This window comes from Crocuta crocuta, unplaced genomic scaffold (genome assembly GCF_008692635.1).
Source record: "Crocuta crocuta isolate KB4526 unplaced genomic scaffold, BGI_CrCroc_1.0 scaffold72, whole genome shotgun sequence".
In the NCBI taxonomy this organism is placed as follows: Eukaryota; Metazoa; Chordata; class Mammalia; order Carnivora; family Hyaenidae; genus Crocuta; species Crocuta crocuta.
Genome location: NW_027529427.1, coordinates 6,629,802 through 6,648,180, shown reverse-complemented (window position 1 = coordinate 6,648,180; position 18,379 = coordinate 6,629,802). Strand labels below are relative to the sequence as shown.

At 39.6% G+C, this 18,379-nt stretch overlaps 1 protein-coding gene across 2 annotated transcripts in view; it reads right to left on the bottom strand.

The window, feature by feature from the left end:
* CCDC77 (coiled-coil domain containing 77) overlaps positions 1 to 18,379 on the bottom strand; it is a 33,577-nt gene that overhangs the window by 4,103 nt on the left and 11,095 nt on the right. For both annotated transcript variants that reach the window (XM_077759210.1, XM_077759209.1), the window contains 6 exons: positions 17,590 to 17,732; positions 15,479 to 15,575; positions 14,089 to 14,164; positions 6,390 to 6,481; positions 4,862 to 5,010; positions 337 to 556 (listed from right to left, as the gene is read on the bottom strand). In XM_077759210.1, coding sequence (XP_077615336.1) covers positions 337 to 556; positions 4,862 to 5,010; positions 6,390 to 6,481; positions 14,089 to 14,164; positions 15,479 to 15,575; positions 17,590 to 17,732 — 777 coding nt within the window. The remainder of the gene's footprint in view (positions 1 to 336; positions 557 to 4,861; positions 5,011 to 6,389; positions 6,482 to 14,088; positions 14,165 to 15,478; positions 15,576 to 17,589; positions 17,733 to 18,379) is intronic.

The following is an 18,379-nucleotide window of genomic DNA, read 5'->3' as shown; positions in this document are numbered from 1 at the left end:
TTTTTTAATGTTTACTTGCTTTTGAGAGAGAGAGTGCATGCATGAACAGGGGAGAGGCAGAGAGAGAGGGAGATAGAGGATCCCAAACAGGTTCACGCTGACAGCAGAGAGTCCAACGTGTGGCTCGAACTTGAGAACCACGAGATCATGACCTGAGCCAAAGTTGGATGCTTAACCAACTGAACCACTCCGGTGTCCCCAAAAACCTATTTCTTGAGGCTCTGCTATAACATTTTGGGGACTGAATGAATCTTTTATGACAATTCTCAGGCTCTCTGAAATTCCCTGAGTTCTTTCAACTTTTCCAGAAAACAATTTAAGAAATAAGAAAACTACCTTAACATATTCATTTTGGTGATGATGACTCTCATGAATGACTGGCCAAACTTTTCTACCTTTGTCTTCTTTCTTTTTACACTGCATGCTGTATTGCTTAATCTTTGACATCAAATGATCCTTTTCAAGCATCCATGACTTCTCTTTATTTTGGTTTTCAAATCTGAGTTGCAAAAAGTCTTTAGTGCTCTCGTAGAGAAGTTCTTGGGTGTGATGGAGACTATGAAAGGAAATACAAATGTAGACACGGAGATGCTTACATAGCACATACAATTCATAGTTCTTCAGACGAAGGGAAGATATAGGTACGTTAAAAATTGTGAAATCTGTAAATTCTGTAAAATATCATTAGCACTTTTGAAAACACAATCTGGTCACTGGCAATCTTACATGTTTTACTGGACAAAGTGTACTGTACTTTCTCATGCTCATTGGCTAACAGACTGGGCTTTATAGATATTTTCCTAAACTTCAGGTTATAGAACTAAAAGACTTACAGAAATATTTGCACATTGCCTCCACAAATGTGGACTATTCCCTGACTGAGGGTTAATCCACGTTCTAAAATGTCAAAAAGAGTTTTACTTATGCTGTGCTCCACATGTAAACTACTTGGTATTGAATCTTGTCCTTTTCTCAACATCAACTTCCTCCATGGAGGCATCGTGGCAACTTTATGCCCGTTTAGTTTCTCTACGCTCCAAAATTCCGTATCAGCTTAAATCTCTATCCCTGTGTTGTAATTCGACACTTGCTTATACACTATGTTGTTTTAACTGTCAACAGGCATATTTTCTGTTCTTTTTTTAAAGTTTATTTATTTTTAAATGTTTATTTATTTTTGAGAGAGAAAGCATGAGTGAGGGAGGGGCAGATAGAAATAGGGGACAGAGGATCCTAAGCAGGCTCTGCACTGATAGCAGCAATCCCAGTGTAGGCTAGAACTCAAGAACTGTGAGATCATGACCTGAGCTGAAGTCAGACGCTCAACTGACTGAGCCACCCAGGCACCCCTAAACTTTATTTTGAGAGACAGAGAGACAGAGAGAGAGAGAGAGAGAGGCAGGCAGAGAGAATCCCAAGCAGGCTCCATGCTATCGTTCAGAGCCTGACACCCGACTTGAATTCACTAACCATGAGATGGTAACCTGAGCTGAAATCAAGAGTCGATGTTTAACCAACTGAGCTACCGAGGTGCCCCCATTTTTCTTTTTTTTTTTTCCCCAAAAGATTTTATTTTTAAGTAATCTCTACACCCAATGTGGGGCCGAAACTCACAACCATGAGATCAAGAGCCATATGCTCCACCAACTGAGCCAGCCAGGTGTCCCCCCATGCATATTTTCTAACCTGAGTGAAAACATATGCTTTATTTATCATTTACTTTTGCACTGCTACCACCAGATTTTCAAGGACAGTACCAGCTGCTAAACAGACACAAAGTGCTGAACAGATTACCACTACTACTGAGATTTTGGAATAGATGAATGATGTTTCTATCTTTAAAAAAGGCTATCCCTAGAAGTTGGCAATAAATCAGTTTAACATCAACACCTAGAAAAATACTGTATCAGGGGTGCCTGGGTGGCTCAGTCAGTTGAGCGTCCGACTTAGGCTCAGGTCATGATCTCCTGGTTCATGGGTTTGAGCCCTATGTCGGGCTCTGTGCTGACAGTTCAGAGTCTGAAGCCTGCTTCAGATTCTGTGTCTCCCTCTCTCTCTGCCCCTCCTCTACTCATGCTCTGTCTCTCTCTGTCTCAAAAATAAACAGTTAAAAAAAATATTGTATCAAATGATCAAACTGCTTGCAAAGAATATGAAATACCATGAGGCAATCACTGTAATTTTCCACTAACCAAATAATGTCGGACACACTTAGTTCTTTTCATGAGTAATAGGATACACAGGGAAGGGGGAAATGATAACATAATGCAGACACAAAGCAGGGTAACTGTTACCAGATGAATGTATATTTGTTCAGGTATTCGTGTATGTACATAAAGAAAGAGAGATTGATTCAGTTACCACAAAGATCTCTCTTGCTTTAATGAGTTATTTTATTCTATCTTACATTATGTTCTCAATTACAAAGTGGGCGAGTTTGGTCTTGTTAACGTATAAATGGTTAGAAAGACACCTGAAGGACAGTCATTAATGGCCTTGGATTTCATGCCATTCAATATCCTTAGGATGATCCATCTAATGTAAGGGATTGATCATGTGCTCAGATATGCAGATGATGCTAAACTAGGATTCATATTCATATTCTAGAAGACAGATATAAAATTATAAATTACTGTGACAATTTAAGAACACTGTTCCCTTAAAAACAATTAAAATCCAATGAAAAGCGAAAATGCTATGCATAAGGCCAAAATGCCAAAAATAAAAACGAAGGTGGAGAAGTGCTGGCAAAATGCAAACATACTGCACTGTGTTCAAAGAAACAGAGCCTGCAAGAGCCAGAAGACATTTCCTACCCTGCACTGGCCAGAAACCTTAATTTAAGTATCACATCCAATTTTAATCCTCATACTTTCAAGTGGAGGAAGAGGCACTAGAGAGGTTTAAGACGACAATAAAATAAATAAAGCGATGAAAACGTAACATGAAAAAAAAATTTAAATGTACAACGGTTAACACAGAAAAGAGGCAGTAAGGTGCAGCTTGATAAGGATCACCAAGTACTCAACAAATGTTTATTGTGTGCCTATTGTGCACATAGGGTAGGACAGAGGCTACAGCAAGCCCCTTGGGGGACAGACATACTCTAATAGGTGATTCTAAGTGCCATCAGAGGCCTACTAATCATTATAGCAATGCGGAGAAGGAAAAATTTAATTCTGCCTGGGGAAGTCTTCAGAAGAGGTGACAATGCACAGCAAAGTATCCCATAAGCGATAGAGATTATTAGTTGGACTGAGAATAAGGTAAATTATAGTCATAGAGGAAGAACTGAGACTGAAAAGGTTAATTTGGTGCCTGGTGATGAAATTCCTAGTAATTCATGTTAAGATGTCAGGACTTTATCATAATAAGACAAATGGAGAGCTATCAAATGTTTCTGAGCAGTTGGTAACTCCTAATGGAGGTGCTAACTCAGAATAGGGAAGAAGACTGTAGAATGCAAAGGGATCAATAACAGGAGGAACAGTTAGATTACCGCAGCAATTTAAACACGAATATAGCTTGGGGCCACCTGACTGGCTCAGTCGGTGGAACATGTGACTTTCGATCTCGGGGTTGTGAGTTTGTGTCCCACGTTGGGGGCAGACATTACTTTGAAAATCATTAAAAAAAAAAAAAATAGCTTGAACCAACGTAAGAAGAATGAGAGATGAGAGGGAGAGAATGGAGAGGTTTCCCAGGCCCATACCCGATAGGGCTTGTAATATGGGAACAAGAGAATGAGGAGTTGAAGATAATCGTGAAGGTTCAAGCTAGGGAAATGGGCTGGATGTGATGTCATTAAAGTAAACGGGAAAAAGAATGAAGTAGTAGGTGTGAGATGGGACAAGAGGGTGTTTATTATGAAAGAAAAGGTTTGGTTTTGGTCATGGTGATTTGGAGGTGTTCGAATGTATTCAAGTGAAGGTATCCAGTGGGGTCACTGGAAACAGACAATAGGCCCAATAGCTAAGGACGGTTACACAGGCAGAATAATCAAGACAGGTGTTACAGAAATAAAAGGAAATTAGTTTCAAAGAGAAGATGATTCGAGGTGCCACACACACAGAACAACATGAGTTGCAATGAAGACTGTCAAGGGAGAACTGGTTACGGAAATTAAGAAGTCAAGGATGACCTTAGAGAAGGCCTGCTCATTAAAATGGTGGGGAGGAAATCAGACTGCATAACAGTGAGGGAAGGCAAGTAGGTAAGGAATCAAAACAGTAAGGACAGAGAAGTTATGGGGTTTTGTACATTCATGAAGGATGAAAGAAAAGGTCCCTACTGTACTGGGTCAGATAACACGTCCGTGGATAAGAGAACATTTCTTAACCACTGAGACCAAGCTAAAACACTAAAGTGGATGCAATGGAACATGTGGATACATGCCAGCTCTTCAAGAAACGAATCAACAGTAACTCCTAGAGAAGCCTGGACACCCACCTACATAGAGGCAGGGGTGTCTGAGGAAGACAGATTTGTCAAGGTCCGTTTTAGTTCCATGGTCCTACGCTGCTGAAGTACAGGACTGTTCACTTTTAAAATTTTATTTAAAAAATTTTTTTTTAATCTTTATCCTGAGAGAGAGAGAACACAAGCACACAAGTGAGCGCGAACGGCAGGAGGGGCAGGTAGGGAAAGAGAGGGAGAGAGGGAATCCCAAGCAGGCTCTCTACTCTCCAGCGCAGAGCCTGACACGGGGTGTGATCTCATGAACCCTGAGATCGTGACATGAGCCAAGATCAAGAGTCGGACACTTAACTAACTGAGTCACCCAGGCCCCCAGGACTGTTCGCTTTTAAGCCACTCAGAAAAACGTAAAAATCTGTCAGGTACAGCTTTCTTGAACACTCACCTTTTGGTAAGCTCTTTGATTCTGTCCTGATTTCTCTGGTGATGAACTTGTATTTCCTCAATGCGGATCCGTCTATCCTCCATGAGCCCTTCGACTTGCTCTCGAGAAAGCCTGGTCTGTTCCTCCAGCTGAGCTTGCAGTGCTTCCACCTAGGCGGGCCAGACACGGTGGCGTGCCCACTCCGGCCTTGTTTCCCATTTATTTCTTACCTCTAAAAGTCAGCCGTTCTCCCGAAAAATGTAAAACACAAAACAAAAACCCACAAGCAAACAGAAGCCCAGCAGCAAGACATATAGAAGAAAAATCTTAAGCATCCTCCTTTTTATTTAACGTCTTATAAATGGGGCTGGGCCACGCAAGAGCAGGTTCTGTCCACACTAAACAAAGCTTCTACATCACACACAAAAAGCTAGGAAACCCAGTTTTATCTACCCTAAGGGTCTCATCTTTTCACTGTCTCCTATTTTGGATTTTTAGGACTGTCTTCCTTTTAAGATTCCCTAGTTGCACAGAAATAGAATGACTCTTTTCTTCAGTTTTCAATTTAAAAGGTGGAGCAAAATCAGTGTAATGTAATTTCCTTCTCTGATTCTGGCTGTCAGGACTCCAAATGGAGATACTGGCCAAAGGTAGAAACTGTCATTTAAAGCAACAGACTCCTCTTGTGCCCCCAGTAAGGACAGGAACTTGAGTGCAACTACATGAAAAATCCTGGTTGCAAATCATACACAATTACCAGGTGGTAAAAGGATGATTCATGACTTTCCTAGGCCAAATGTACTTTTTTTAATGTTTACTTATTTTTGAGAGAGAGAGTACAAATGAGGCAAGGAGCAGAGGGAGAGAGGGACAGAGGATCTGAAGCTCACAGCACAGAGCTTGATGCAGGGCTCAAACTCATGAGCCATGAGATCACGACCTGAGCTGAAGTCAGATGCTCAACCAACTGAGCCACCCAGGCGCCCCTAGAATACATGCACTTAAATAAAGGGATTTACGCCCAGAGGTCAATCTATCAGCACAATCACAAAGGGAATTCTTACTGTATGAGAGTTTTGTTGGAAAAGGCTTAGCATATAAGCTAAAGGAATAGAAGGTTTAGAATAGGCTTCTAGAATGGCTCAAAAGAGAACAATGGTTTAAAATATAAACTCTTAGAAATTAGGAACAACCTAAATTTTCTTAATCACTTAATGCCTAGATGTAATATGTATGTAAGGAGATATTTATATGATAACAAAGCTGTGCTACACAAAGCTAAAGTTGTGGACAGAAACTGTTCTGGTCTGCCAAAATAAAAAATAATTTTTTAAATGTTTATTTTTGAGAGAGAGAAAGACAGAGTGCAAGCAGGGGAGAGGGAGAGAGAGGGGGAGACACAGAATCTGAAGCAGGCTCCAGGCTCCGAGCTGTCAGCACAGAGCCTGACATGGGTCTCGAACCCACGAATCGTGAGATTGTGACCCGAGCCGAAGTCAGACACTTAACCGACTGAGCCACACAGGTACCCCCAAATTAAATTTTTTACCTGCAAGATAAGTGTTTGTATGTCTCTCTGATATTGCTCAGAACTTTCTTCTTTTTCTCTCATTGCTGGTTTTCTTTTGCTTATTTTAGAATCTAAAACAGAAAACAAAAATTAATCAAGACCTTTTTTTTTTCCTTTTGGCTACTTGAGCATCAGCATTAGCTCTGCAGAGGAGTCTGGTTAGGTTTACCTGTAAGAGAAGGAAAGGAAGAAGAATGAAAATATCCAATGGGTATAGTTAATAGTTTTTCAAATGGGAAGTTTCTAAAGGAACTCTGCTAGGATGTCTTCTGGATAATATTTACCTTTCTAAAGAATAAACACTAAATTTTCTTTTGGCGTTGGGTCTATTCTCTTCATAAAATCTTATTTAATCAGAAAAGGTAGGAATAAGGAAAACTAAGTCTAAGCACCTGGTTATGATATATCACCCAATTTTCAAAAGATAGGATTATTTTAAAAGTAAGCAACACTAGGACCCTGCCTGCACCTGCCAGCCAGAGGCCATTTATGGGGATTGCAGGGGAGGTGAGTAGCACTTCCTAGGAACCCAGAGGCAAGATGGAGCAGGACGCTTTAAGACATTGGGGTTTAAACCCCAGCCTAGCACCAGGGAGGCTCAGGAGTCGGCAGAGTGCGACAAACCTCCTCATTTGTGTCCAAGTGGCACTGTGAGGAGGCTCCTTGCTGTGGCGTGCAGAGTGAGACACTTTAGGAAGTCTGGGTTTGAACCCCAGATGAGCCCCAGGGAGGCGCAGGAGACTGTGGAGCGGGGGTAGGGGGGAAGCCCTACTCACACTGCGCAGCACTGTGAGCACTGAACAGTGGTTTAAGACACCCAACTGGGGAGGGGAGACTAGGGTGTTGCCATTTTTTCCCCCATCACCAACAAAGTGGGGCCTCAGGGACCGGACAATGGGCCCACAGTGGAGGCCTGATCTGCCTACACCAAACCACACCCCACGCCCCTCTGACACTGGTACCTGGGTATCTGCCGGAGCAAGAGTGACAATGACCAACCAGAGAGCCCCTCCTCTAGACCAGCACTGCCACCAGTTTTAAGGTACACAGCGGTTTTGCATTTTCTGATTTAATTCTTGGACAATTCTTATTATATATACATTTTTTTTTCTTCCTTTTCTCCCACTATTTCTTCCCTCCTCCAGTCTGCTTATTCTGGTTGTTGGTTTGTTTAAGCAGACATATTTAATCTATTCTCTTTATACCTATTCTTTATCTCCTTCTTTACTTTCCTCTCTCTCTGGATGAAGCCATATAGTTTCTCTGCCTGGTCAATTTTCTTTTCTTTTACCTCGCCCCTGTCATTTCTCTCTTTGTATAAGATAAGGCCTTTTCCACCACCACCACCCCTCCACCCCGTTTTTTGTTTTTTTTGTTTTTTTTTGTTTTTCCAGGACTACATCAACAAACAAAGCAAAGCAAACCTGGTGGAGGGTCCAAAACATCGCTATGAGTAGGGAGATAAAGCAACCGGAGTCGTAACAACAGAGAGCACATAACACACTCCAAAAAACACCTCCTGAAGGGCCAGGCCCTGGACCCCTCTTGAATATAGTAGTGCTCACAGGTGCAGGCACATAACAAGCTTTTAAAACACATAAAGGACAATAAACTAGCCAAATGACGAAACGGAAGAATTCTCCTCAAAAGAAATTCCAGGAAGAAATGACAGCTAAAGAATTGATCCAAACAGATATAAACAATATATCTGATCAAGAGTTTAGAATAATAGTCATAAGATTAATCACTGGGCTTGAAAAACGCATAAAAGACAGCAGAGAATCTACTGCTGCAGAGATCAAGGAAGTAAAAGACAGTCACCACGAATTAAGAAATGCTGTAAATGAGGTGCAAAATAAACCAGACGTGGTGACAGTGAGGATTGAAGAGGCAGAGCAGAGAATAAGTGAAATAGAAGATAAAATGATGGAAAAAGATGAAGCTGAGAAAAAAGTGAGAAGAAATTTCTAGCCCACGAGGGAAGAATTAGAGAACTAAGTGATTCAATGAAACATAATAATAACCATATCACAGGAGTTTCAGAATAAGAAGAAGAGAGAGAAAGTGATGGAAACTGTACTTGAACAAATCATAGCTGAGAACTTCCCCAATCTGAGGAAGGAAACAGACACTGAAATATAGGAGGCACAGAGAACTGTCTTCAGATGTAACCTGAATCAGTCTTCTGCACGACATATCATAGTGAAACTGGCAAAATAGAAAGATAAAGAGAGAATTTTATCAGCAGCTGGGGACAAACAGGCCTTAACCTGGGGACAAACAGGCCTTAACCTGTAAGAGTAGACACATAAGGGTAGAAGCAGACCCATATATTCTGGCAGGCCAGAAGGGAGTGGCAGGAAATATCCAATGCGCTGAATAGGAAAAATATGCAGCCAAGAATTCTTTATCCAGCAAGCCTGTCATTCCGAATAGAAGCAGAGATAAAGGTTTTCCCAGACAAACAAAACCTGAAGGAATTAATTACCACGAAACCAGCCCTGCAAGAGATCCTGACGGGGGTCTGTGAGGGGAATGCTGCAAAGACCACAAAGGACCAGAGACATCACCATAAACATGAAACCTACAGAAAACACAATGACACTAAATCCGTATCTTTCAATAATAATGCTGAATGTAAATGGATTAAATGCTCCAATCAAAAGACACAGGGTATCAGAATGGATGAAAAAACAAGATCCATCTATTTGCTATCTGCAAGAGACCCATTTTAGACCTGAGGACAACTTCAGATTGAAAGTGAGGGGATGGAGAACCATCTATCATGCTACTGGAAGTCAAAAGAAAGCTGGAGTAGTCATACTTACATCAGACAAACTCGATTTTAAACTAAAGGCTGTAACAAGACATGAAGAAAGGCATTATATCATAATTTCAGGGTCTATCCATCAAGAAGAGGTAACAATTGTAAATGTTTGTGCTCCCAACTTGAAAGCACCCAAATACATAAATCAATTAATCACAAACATAAGCAATCTTATTGATAAGACTACTGTAACTGCAGGCGACTTTAATACTCCACTTACAGCAATGGACAGATCATCTAGGCAAAAAAATCAATAAAGAAACAATGGCCTCAAATGATACACTGGACCAGATGGTCTTGAGAGATATATTCAGAACTTTTCATCCTAAAGCAGCAGAATACATATTCTTTTGGAGTGCACATGGAACATTCTCCAAGATAGATCACATACTGGGTCACAAAACAGCCCTCAATAAATATAAGATAATTGAGATCGTACCATGCATATTTTCTGGTCACAATGCTATGAAACTGGAAATCAACCACAAGAAAAAATTTGGTTAGCTTCCAAATTCAGGAAGGTTAAAGAACATCCTCCTCCTAAAGAATAAATGGGTCAGGGCACCTGGGTGGCTCAGTCGGTTAGGCGTCCAACTTTGGTTCAGGTCATGATCTCATGGTTCGTGGGTTCAAGCCCTGCGTCGGGCTCTGTGCTGACAGTTAGCTCAGAGCCTGGAGGTTGCTTCAGATTCTGTGTCTTTCTCTCTCTCTCTGACCCTCCCCTGCTCATGCTCTCTCTCAGAAATAAAACATTAAAAAAAATTTTAAAAAAAAGAATGAATGGGTCAACCAGGCAATTAAAGAAGAAATTAAAAGATATATGGAAGCAAATGAAAATGAAAACACAACAGTCCAAACTCTTCGGGATGCAGCAGAGGCAGTCCTAAAAGGAAAATACGCTGCAGTCCAGGCCTATCTCAAAAAACAAGAAAAACCCCATATACAAAATCTAACAGCACACCTAAAAGAACTAGAAGTAGAACAGCAAAGAAACTCCAATGCCAGCAGAGGAGAAATAATAAAGACTAGAGCAGAAATAAACAATATAGAACCCAGAAAAACAGAAGAACAGATCAATGAAACTAATAGCTAGTTTTCTGAAAAATACACAAAATTGATACACCCCTAGCCAGACTTCTCAAAAAGAAAAGAGATAGGACCCGAAAGATAAAATCATGAATGAAATTGGACTTATCACAACCAACCCCTCAGAAATAGAAACAATTATCATAGAATACTATGAAAAATTACATGACAACAAACTGGACAACCTGGAAGAAATGGACAAATTCCTAGACACCCACACACTACCCAACTCAAACAGGAAGAAATAGAAAATTTGAACAGACCCATAACTAGTAAAGAAACTGAATCAGTTATCAAAAATCTCCCAACAAATAAGAGTCCTAGGCCAGATGGCTTCCCAGGGGAATTCTTCCAGACAATTTACAGTACAGTTAATACCTATCCTTCTCAAGCTGTTCCAAAAAATAGAAATGGAAGGAACGCTTTAAGACTCATTCTGTGAAACCAGAATTACCTTGATTCCCAAACCAGACAGACATCCCACAAAAAAGGACAGGCCAATATCTCTGATGAACATGGATGCAAAATTCTCAACAAGATACTAGGAAATCAAATTCAACAGCATATAAAAAGAATTATTCACATGATCAAGCAGGCTACAAGGCTGGTTCAATATTTGCAAAGCAATCAACGTGATATATCACATTAATAAAAAAAGGATAAGAACCATATGATCCTGTCAACAGATGCAGAAAAAGCAGTTCACAAAATACAGCATTGTTTCTTAATAAAAACCCTCAAGAAAGTTGGGATAGAAGGAACATACCTAAACATCATAAAAGCCATATATGAAAAGCCCACAGCGAATATCATCCTCAATGGGGAAAAACTGGGAGCTTTCTCTCCGAGATCAGGAATATCAGGGATCAGGATGTCCACTCTTACCACTATTGTTTAACATAGTGTTGGAAGTCCTAGCATCAGCAATCAGACAACAAAATGAAATAATAGGCATCAGGGTGCCTGGGTGGCTCAGTCGGTTAGGTGTCTGACTTCAGTTCAGGTCGTGATCTCAAGGTTCGTGGGTTCGAGCCCCGCATCAGGCTCTGTGCTGATAGCTAGCTCAGAGCCTGGAGCCTGTTTCAGATTCTGTTTCTCCCTCTCTCTCTGATCTTCCCTTGCTCACGCTGTCTCTCTCTCTCTCTCAGAAATAAATTTAAAAAATAATAATAATAGGCATCAACATTGGCAAAGAACAAGCCAAACTTTCACTTTTCGCAGATGACATGATACTCTACATGGAAAACCCGAAAGACTCCACCAAAAGTCTGCTAGAACTGATACATGAATTCAGCAAAGTCGCAGGGTACAAAATCAATGTACAGAAATCAGGTGCAATTCTATACACTAATAATGAAGTAACAAAAAAGAGAATTCAAGAAATTGATCCCATTTACAATTGCACCAAGAAGCATAAAATACCTAGGAATAAACCCAACCAAAGATGTAAAAGATCTATAAGCTGAAAACTATAGAAAACTTATGAAGCAAATTGAAGAAGATACAAAGAAATGGAAAAACATTCCAAGTTCATGGATTGGAAGAATAAATATTGTTAAGATGTCAATACTACCCAAAGCAACCTACACAGTCAATACAATCCCAATCAAAATTGCACTGGTATTCTTCTCAAAGCTAGAACAAACAATCCTAAAATTTGTATGGAACCACAAAAGACCCCAAATAGCCAAAGTAATGTTGAAAAAGAAAACCAAAGCAGGAGGCATCACAATCCCAGGCTTTAGCCTCTACTACAAAGCTATAATCATCAAGACAGTATGGTATTGGCAGAAAAAGACACATAGACCAATGAAATACAACAGAGAACCCAGAACTGGATCCACCAACTAATCTTTGACAAAGCAGGAAAGAGCATCCAATGGAAAAAAGACAGTCTCTTTAGCAAGTGGTGCTGGGGGAACTAGACAAACAACATGCAGAAGAATGAAACTAGGCCACTTTCTTGCACCATACACAAAAATAAACTCAAAATGGATGAAAGACTAACCTAAATGTGAGATAGGAAACCATCAAAACCCTAGAGGAGAAAACAGGCAACAACCTCTCTGCAGCAACCTCTCTGACTTCAGCTGCAGCAATTTTGACATGTCTCCAAATACAAGGGAATTAATAACAAAAATGAACTACTGGGACCTCATCAAGAAAACCTTCTGCACAGCAAAGGAAACAATCAACAAAACTAAAAGGCAACCAACGGAATGGGAAAAAATGTTTGCAAATAACATATAAGATGAAGGGTTAGTATCCAAAATCTATAAAGAACTTACTAAACTCAACACCCAAAAACCAAATAATCCACTGAAGAAATGGGCAGAAGACATGAATAGACACTTCTCCAAAGAAGACATCCAGATGGCCAACAGACACATGAAAAGATGCTCAATGTTGCTCATCATCAGGGAAATACAAGTCAAAACCACACTGAGATACCACCTCATACCAGTCAGAGTGGCTAAAATTAACAACTCAGGAAACAACAGATGCTGGCGAGGATGTGGAGAAATGGGAACCCTCTTGCACTGTTGGTGGGAATGCAAACTGGTGCGGCTGCTCTGGAAAACACTGCGGAGCTTCCTCAAAAAATTAAAAATAGAATTGCCCTATGACCTAGCAATAGCACTACTGGGAATTACCCAAAGGATACAAGAGTGCTGATTCATAGGGGCACGTGTACCCCAATGTCTATAGCAGTGCTCTCAACAATAGCCAAATTATGGAAAGAGCCTAAATGTCCGTCAACTAATGAAAGGATAAAGTAGATGAGGTTTACATATACAATGGAATACTACTTGGCAATGAGAAAGAATGAAATCCTGCCATTTGTAGCAATGTGGATGGAACTGGAGGGTATTATGCTAAGTGAAATAAGTCAGTCAGAGAAAGACAGATATCATGTGTTTTCACTCATATGTGGAACAGAAGACCATGGGGGAAGGGAAGGGAAAAAAATAATTACAGAGAGGGAGGCAAGCAAACCATAAAAGATTCTTAAACACAGAGAACAAACCTAAGAGTTGATGTGGGGGGCTGGGGAGGAATGGATGATGGGCATTGGGGAGGGCACTTGCTGGGATGAGCACTGAGTTCTGTATGTAAGTAATGAATCACCAGAATCTACCCCCAAAACCAAGTGCATACTATACATACTGTATGTTAGCCCATCTGACAATTAATTTTTTTTTAAAAAGCAACACTCTAAAATTACACTGAACAAAATTCCAAGGATGATTCAAGAACTTCATGCTAAGATAATAGATCTTAAAAGTTCTCAACACACAAAAAAATGTGTAACTATGTGTAGTGATGAATGTCATCTATACTTATTATGGTGATCATTCAGTAACAGCTATAAACACTGAATCCTTATGTTGTAGATTCAAAACAAGTGTAATATGGCAGTTACATCTCAATTTTCTAAAAAAAGGCAAAGAAAGAAATAAAACTGAGATTTCCATTTTAAAAAAGAGAGAAAGAGACAGGAGACTGAGGCTTAGAAGCTAATTACTATTCTGTGATCCCAGAAGTAGTCCAAGTCTGTTTTATGACTTATCACCATGTTAATTTTTTATTTTACTTTATTAAAACATCAGGGAAGGTTGAAGGAAAGAAAGCTCAGTGAGATCTGAAACCAAAGACACCATTATGAACATTCATTATCACTACACAGTAGAAAAAAATTCTAATCATGTGCACTATGTTTTTGAATTCTGCATCAATGAGAATTTATAATATTGTGGCTGGTACCTGTTCTAGAAGCCGAGGAAGATTCATTCTGTTCACATGTACCTACAGCCTCGATAGTCTTTTGGAAAATGCTGACCTAAAGAAGCAAACCAATAAAAATTAAAAAAAAAAAAAGTACAGAATTAGCCTTCCTATAAATGTCATATCTCACTTTCTAGCTTTACTTCTGTAGATCAAACACTATTTGTCAAAACTGCCATAATCATATAAGAAGGTCATGCATGTGAGATACCAAAGTGGACAAAGTAACAAATTGGATAAAATTCAGTGCTCGTGATATATACTAAAAAATTAAATTTCAAAGTTATGTAGTAGTATCTACTGAAAGAAAGGGGGAGGGGGTCCTTGACAAAGGCCTTAGGAAAATAATGGGAACACAAAAGTATGCATATGTAGATACATATAAAGATGCTCACTGAAGCACTGTTTATACAAGTATAAAAATGGAAATACTTTATATGCACAAATATTTCTATATGAATGGAAAAAGAATTTTATCTCTGGGATATATAATTATGGGACATTGCCACTTTTATATGAAGGATTTTTCAAATCTATCTGTTTTTAATAAAGACCATACATTACTTTTATTATCAGCAGAAATGAAGATTAGAAAAGAAACCTGAGGGGCACTTGGGTGGTTCAGTCGGTTAAGCGACCGACTTTGGCTAGGTCATGATCTCACAGTTTGTGAGTTCGAGCCCCATGTTGGGCTCTGTGCTGATAGCCTGGGGCCTGGAGCCTGCTTTGGATTCTGTGTCTCCCTCTATCTCTGCCCCTCCCACTCTCATGCTCGCTTGCTCTCTCTCTCTCTCAAAAATAAATAATAAACACTAAAAAATGTTTTAAAAATAAAAAGAAACCTGAATATTACACTAACTGTACTCCTGTTTTCCTCTCTAATCTCCCCCCAAAACATCTACTCTACTATGCTTTAGATTTCTAAATAATAGGGGCACCTGGGCAGCTCAGTAGTTTAGGCCTCTAACTTCAGCTCAGGTCATGATCTCGGGGTTCATGAGTCTGAGCCCTGCACTGGAGTCTGTGGAGTCTGGAGCCTGCTTCAAATTCTGTGTCTTCCCCTCTCTCTGCCCCTCCCCAGCTCACATTCTGTGTCTATCTCTCTCAAATGTAAATAAACATTAAAAAAATTAATTTCCAAACAATAAAATGAGGTAAAACAATACTGCTTCCCAAGTTTCTTTGGGAGAAAAATAAATAAAATCACAAAGCTCTCTGTAATTATAGCAAATGCTTCGAAAACTTAGGGGCTATGATGGTTAATTCTCCTTCTATCTTCTTTAGCAAGTATCAAAATTGCCCTTATTGTGGATCCCACCCTGTATTTTATAAAAGCCATGCTTACCATGCTGTACCAAAGATTACTCACTTTGTTTGGAGGCTCCTTAAAAAAATAGGTCACTTCTCCAGTGTCTGTGCCCACAAGAGCCAAGAGATTCTGAATCTTTTTCTTGTCTTCTAGCTCCCTGTAATTCTCATAGACAGTAAGCACACATTATGTTTGGAGAAAGTAAATTTTCCTATTTAAAAGATCTCCTTTCTGATTTATTTTTAAGACCATGGCAACATCAAATTAAAATTGAATTAGATTGGGGCACCTGGGTGGCTCAGTCGGTTAAGCGTCCGACTTCGACTCAGGTCATGATCTCACAGTTCATAGGTTCGAGCCCCACGTAGGGCTCTGTGCTGACAGCCAGCTCAGAGCCTGGAGCCTGTTTCAGCTTCTGTGTCTCCCTCTCTCTCTGCCCCTCCCCTGTTCATGCTCTGTCTCTCTCTGTCTCAAAAATAAATAAACTGTAAAAAAAAATTTTAATAAATAAATAAAGTTGAGTAAGATTTATTTAGACCTTAGCTCTAATTTTTAAAACATCAGGTATTTATATTCAGGAATTCAGAGAGAATGGATCAAAGACCTAACCTATAAGAGCTAAACCTATAAAACTCTTAGAAGAAAACATAGTGATATTGGATTTGGCAATGATTTTTTAAACATGACACCAAAAGCAGAAGCACCAAAAGGAAAAATATACCAATTAGACCTTACAAAAATAAAAAAAACTTTTGTGCATCGAGGGACTATCAACAGAATAAAATGGCCAACACTCAGAATGGAAGAAAACACTTGCAAATCACTTATCTAATAAGGGATTCTAATCCAGAATATATAAAGAACTCTTAAAACTAAACAACACTAAAAATCAAAGAACCCAATTCAAAAATGGGCAAAGAACTTGAACAGACATTTCTCTGAAAATGATACACAAATGACCAATAAGCATGTCAGAAAATGCTCAACATCACTAAGCATTAGGGCAATGCAAACCAAAGCAGTGAGATACTACTTCACACCCATTACAATCGCTAGTATTAAAAAAAATAAACAACAAATGTTGGTATGCAAAGTAAGAGACTGAAACCTATGTGCACTGCTGGTGGGAATGTAAGTGGTGCAGTCACTACGGAAAACAGTATAGTGGTTCCTCAAAATTATTAAACATACAGTTAGTGTTTGATTCAGCAATTCCACTTCTGGGTATATACACAAAACAACTGAAAGCAGGGACCTGAACAGGTATGTGTACACCAATGTTCAATGTTCACAGCACTGTTATTCACAATAGCTAGAAGATAGAAATAACTCAAATGTCCATCAGTGGACAAAGGGATAAACACAATATGGTGTATTACTTGGCCTTAAAAAGGAATGAAATTTTGATACGTGCTACAACATGAGTGAATCTTGTAAACATTATGATAAATGAAACAAGCCAGATGCAAAGGAACAAATACTGTATGATTCCACTTATATGAAGTCAAATACATAGAATAGTGCTTACTGGGGGCTAGGAGGAAGGGGGATGGGGAGATATTGTTTAATGGGTACAGAGTTTCTACATGGGATGATGAAAAAGTTCTAAAGATGGATAGTGGTACGGCTGCACAATAATGTGAATATACCCAATGCCACTGCACTATGCACTTACAAATGACTAAAATGGTAACTTTCATGTTAAATATATTTTACCACAATTAAAAATTTAGTAGTGGATGCTTTCACATTGTGGAACACTGATCAGACGCCACCTTCAGGACCAAGACACTTCTCACCCAAGAGCTGAGTCCTTCTCCAGTAATTGCCCTAGGCTGAAGGCTGCAGCCTCTCCCAAATCTACACTCCCTCCCCAGTGGCAGCCCACATCCAAAGAGTGGGGTACAAATGTTCAACCCCTTCGTCTATGAATGGCTGTCCTGCCTCAGAGCTCAGCTAAAGCCAACTGTTACCACCGAATCACAGTTCAAATTCTCCCTCTGCCCAAATCTGCTCATAGATGGTATTCCTGAGAGTCTACCTACTAACTATCCTACAGGCATTTGCATCCATCTCAGAACACAACCTAAGAGAAGGAGCATGGAGATATTTATCTTGTTTAGTGTAATTTAGAAATAGGATTCCAGTATTTTCCTTTTGCTACTTGGCACCTGATTCTCAGTCGGTCGTTTTCTGAGTAGAGGCGTAAGGCATGTTCCCGTTCCTGGAAGAGGCAGACCTGCATATCACTTAGGGCTTTCTGCAATTCAGCAATCTCTTCCTCCCTCTGCTGCAAATCCCATTCTAGTTTATGCTAGGGAAAGAAAACAAAAAAGGTAGCTGAGAAGATACTGGGCTTCATAGGAGTATCTCTTATTGGGTGGGTATGGTAGATTAGTTCATGTAGAAATATTACAAAGTGAATGGTTTCACCAACCCAGAATTCAAATGACAACAACACGTTGTATATAGACTTGAGCTTAAAAGCTACAGGGTAAGTGTGATGTTTGCATAGAACATCAAAGCTCTCCTATCTTTTACAGATTACAAAACTCTGTAATGCCATATGATCTATCTGCTCTAGTCACACCTTTTTTTTTTTTTAATGTTTTCTATGTAATAAGGATTATAAAATTTTGGAAAAACAAAGATAAAAAGGTATGATTCTTGCCTACAGAGCTGAAGAATTTTATGAAAAGAGATACACGCAAACAATTAAAGTGAAATAATTATTTCATGAAAGAGCATGCAGAGTAAAATGGTAGAGGAGAAAGCACCACAGGGGTAAAGCCCCTAAGGTTTTGGGAAGTCAGGGAATGCAACCAAAAAGTTGGAACTTGAAAGATGAAAACTTCTAGAGACAAGAAGAAGGGGGCGTGCTCTCAGGAGAGAGATGTAAATACACAACCATCAAAGAGCCGTAAGTGTTTGGACAACTCTAAGTACGTCCATGTTACTGGA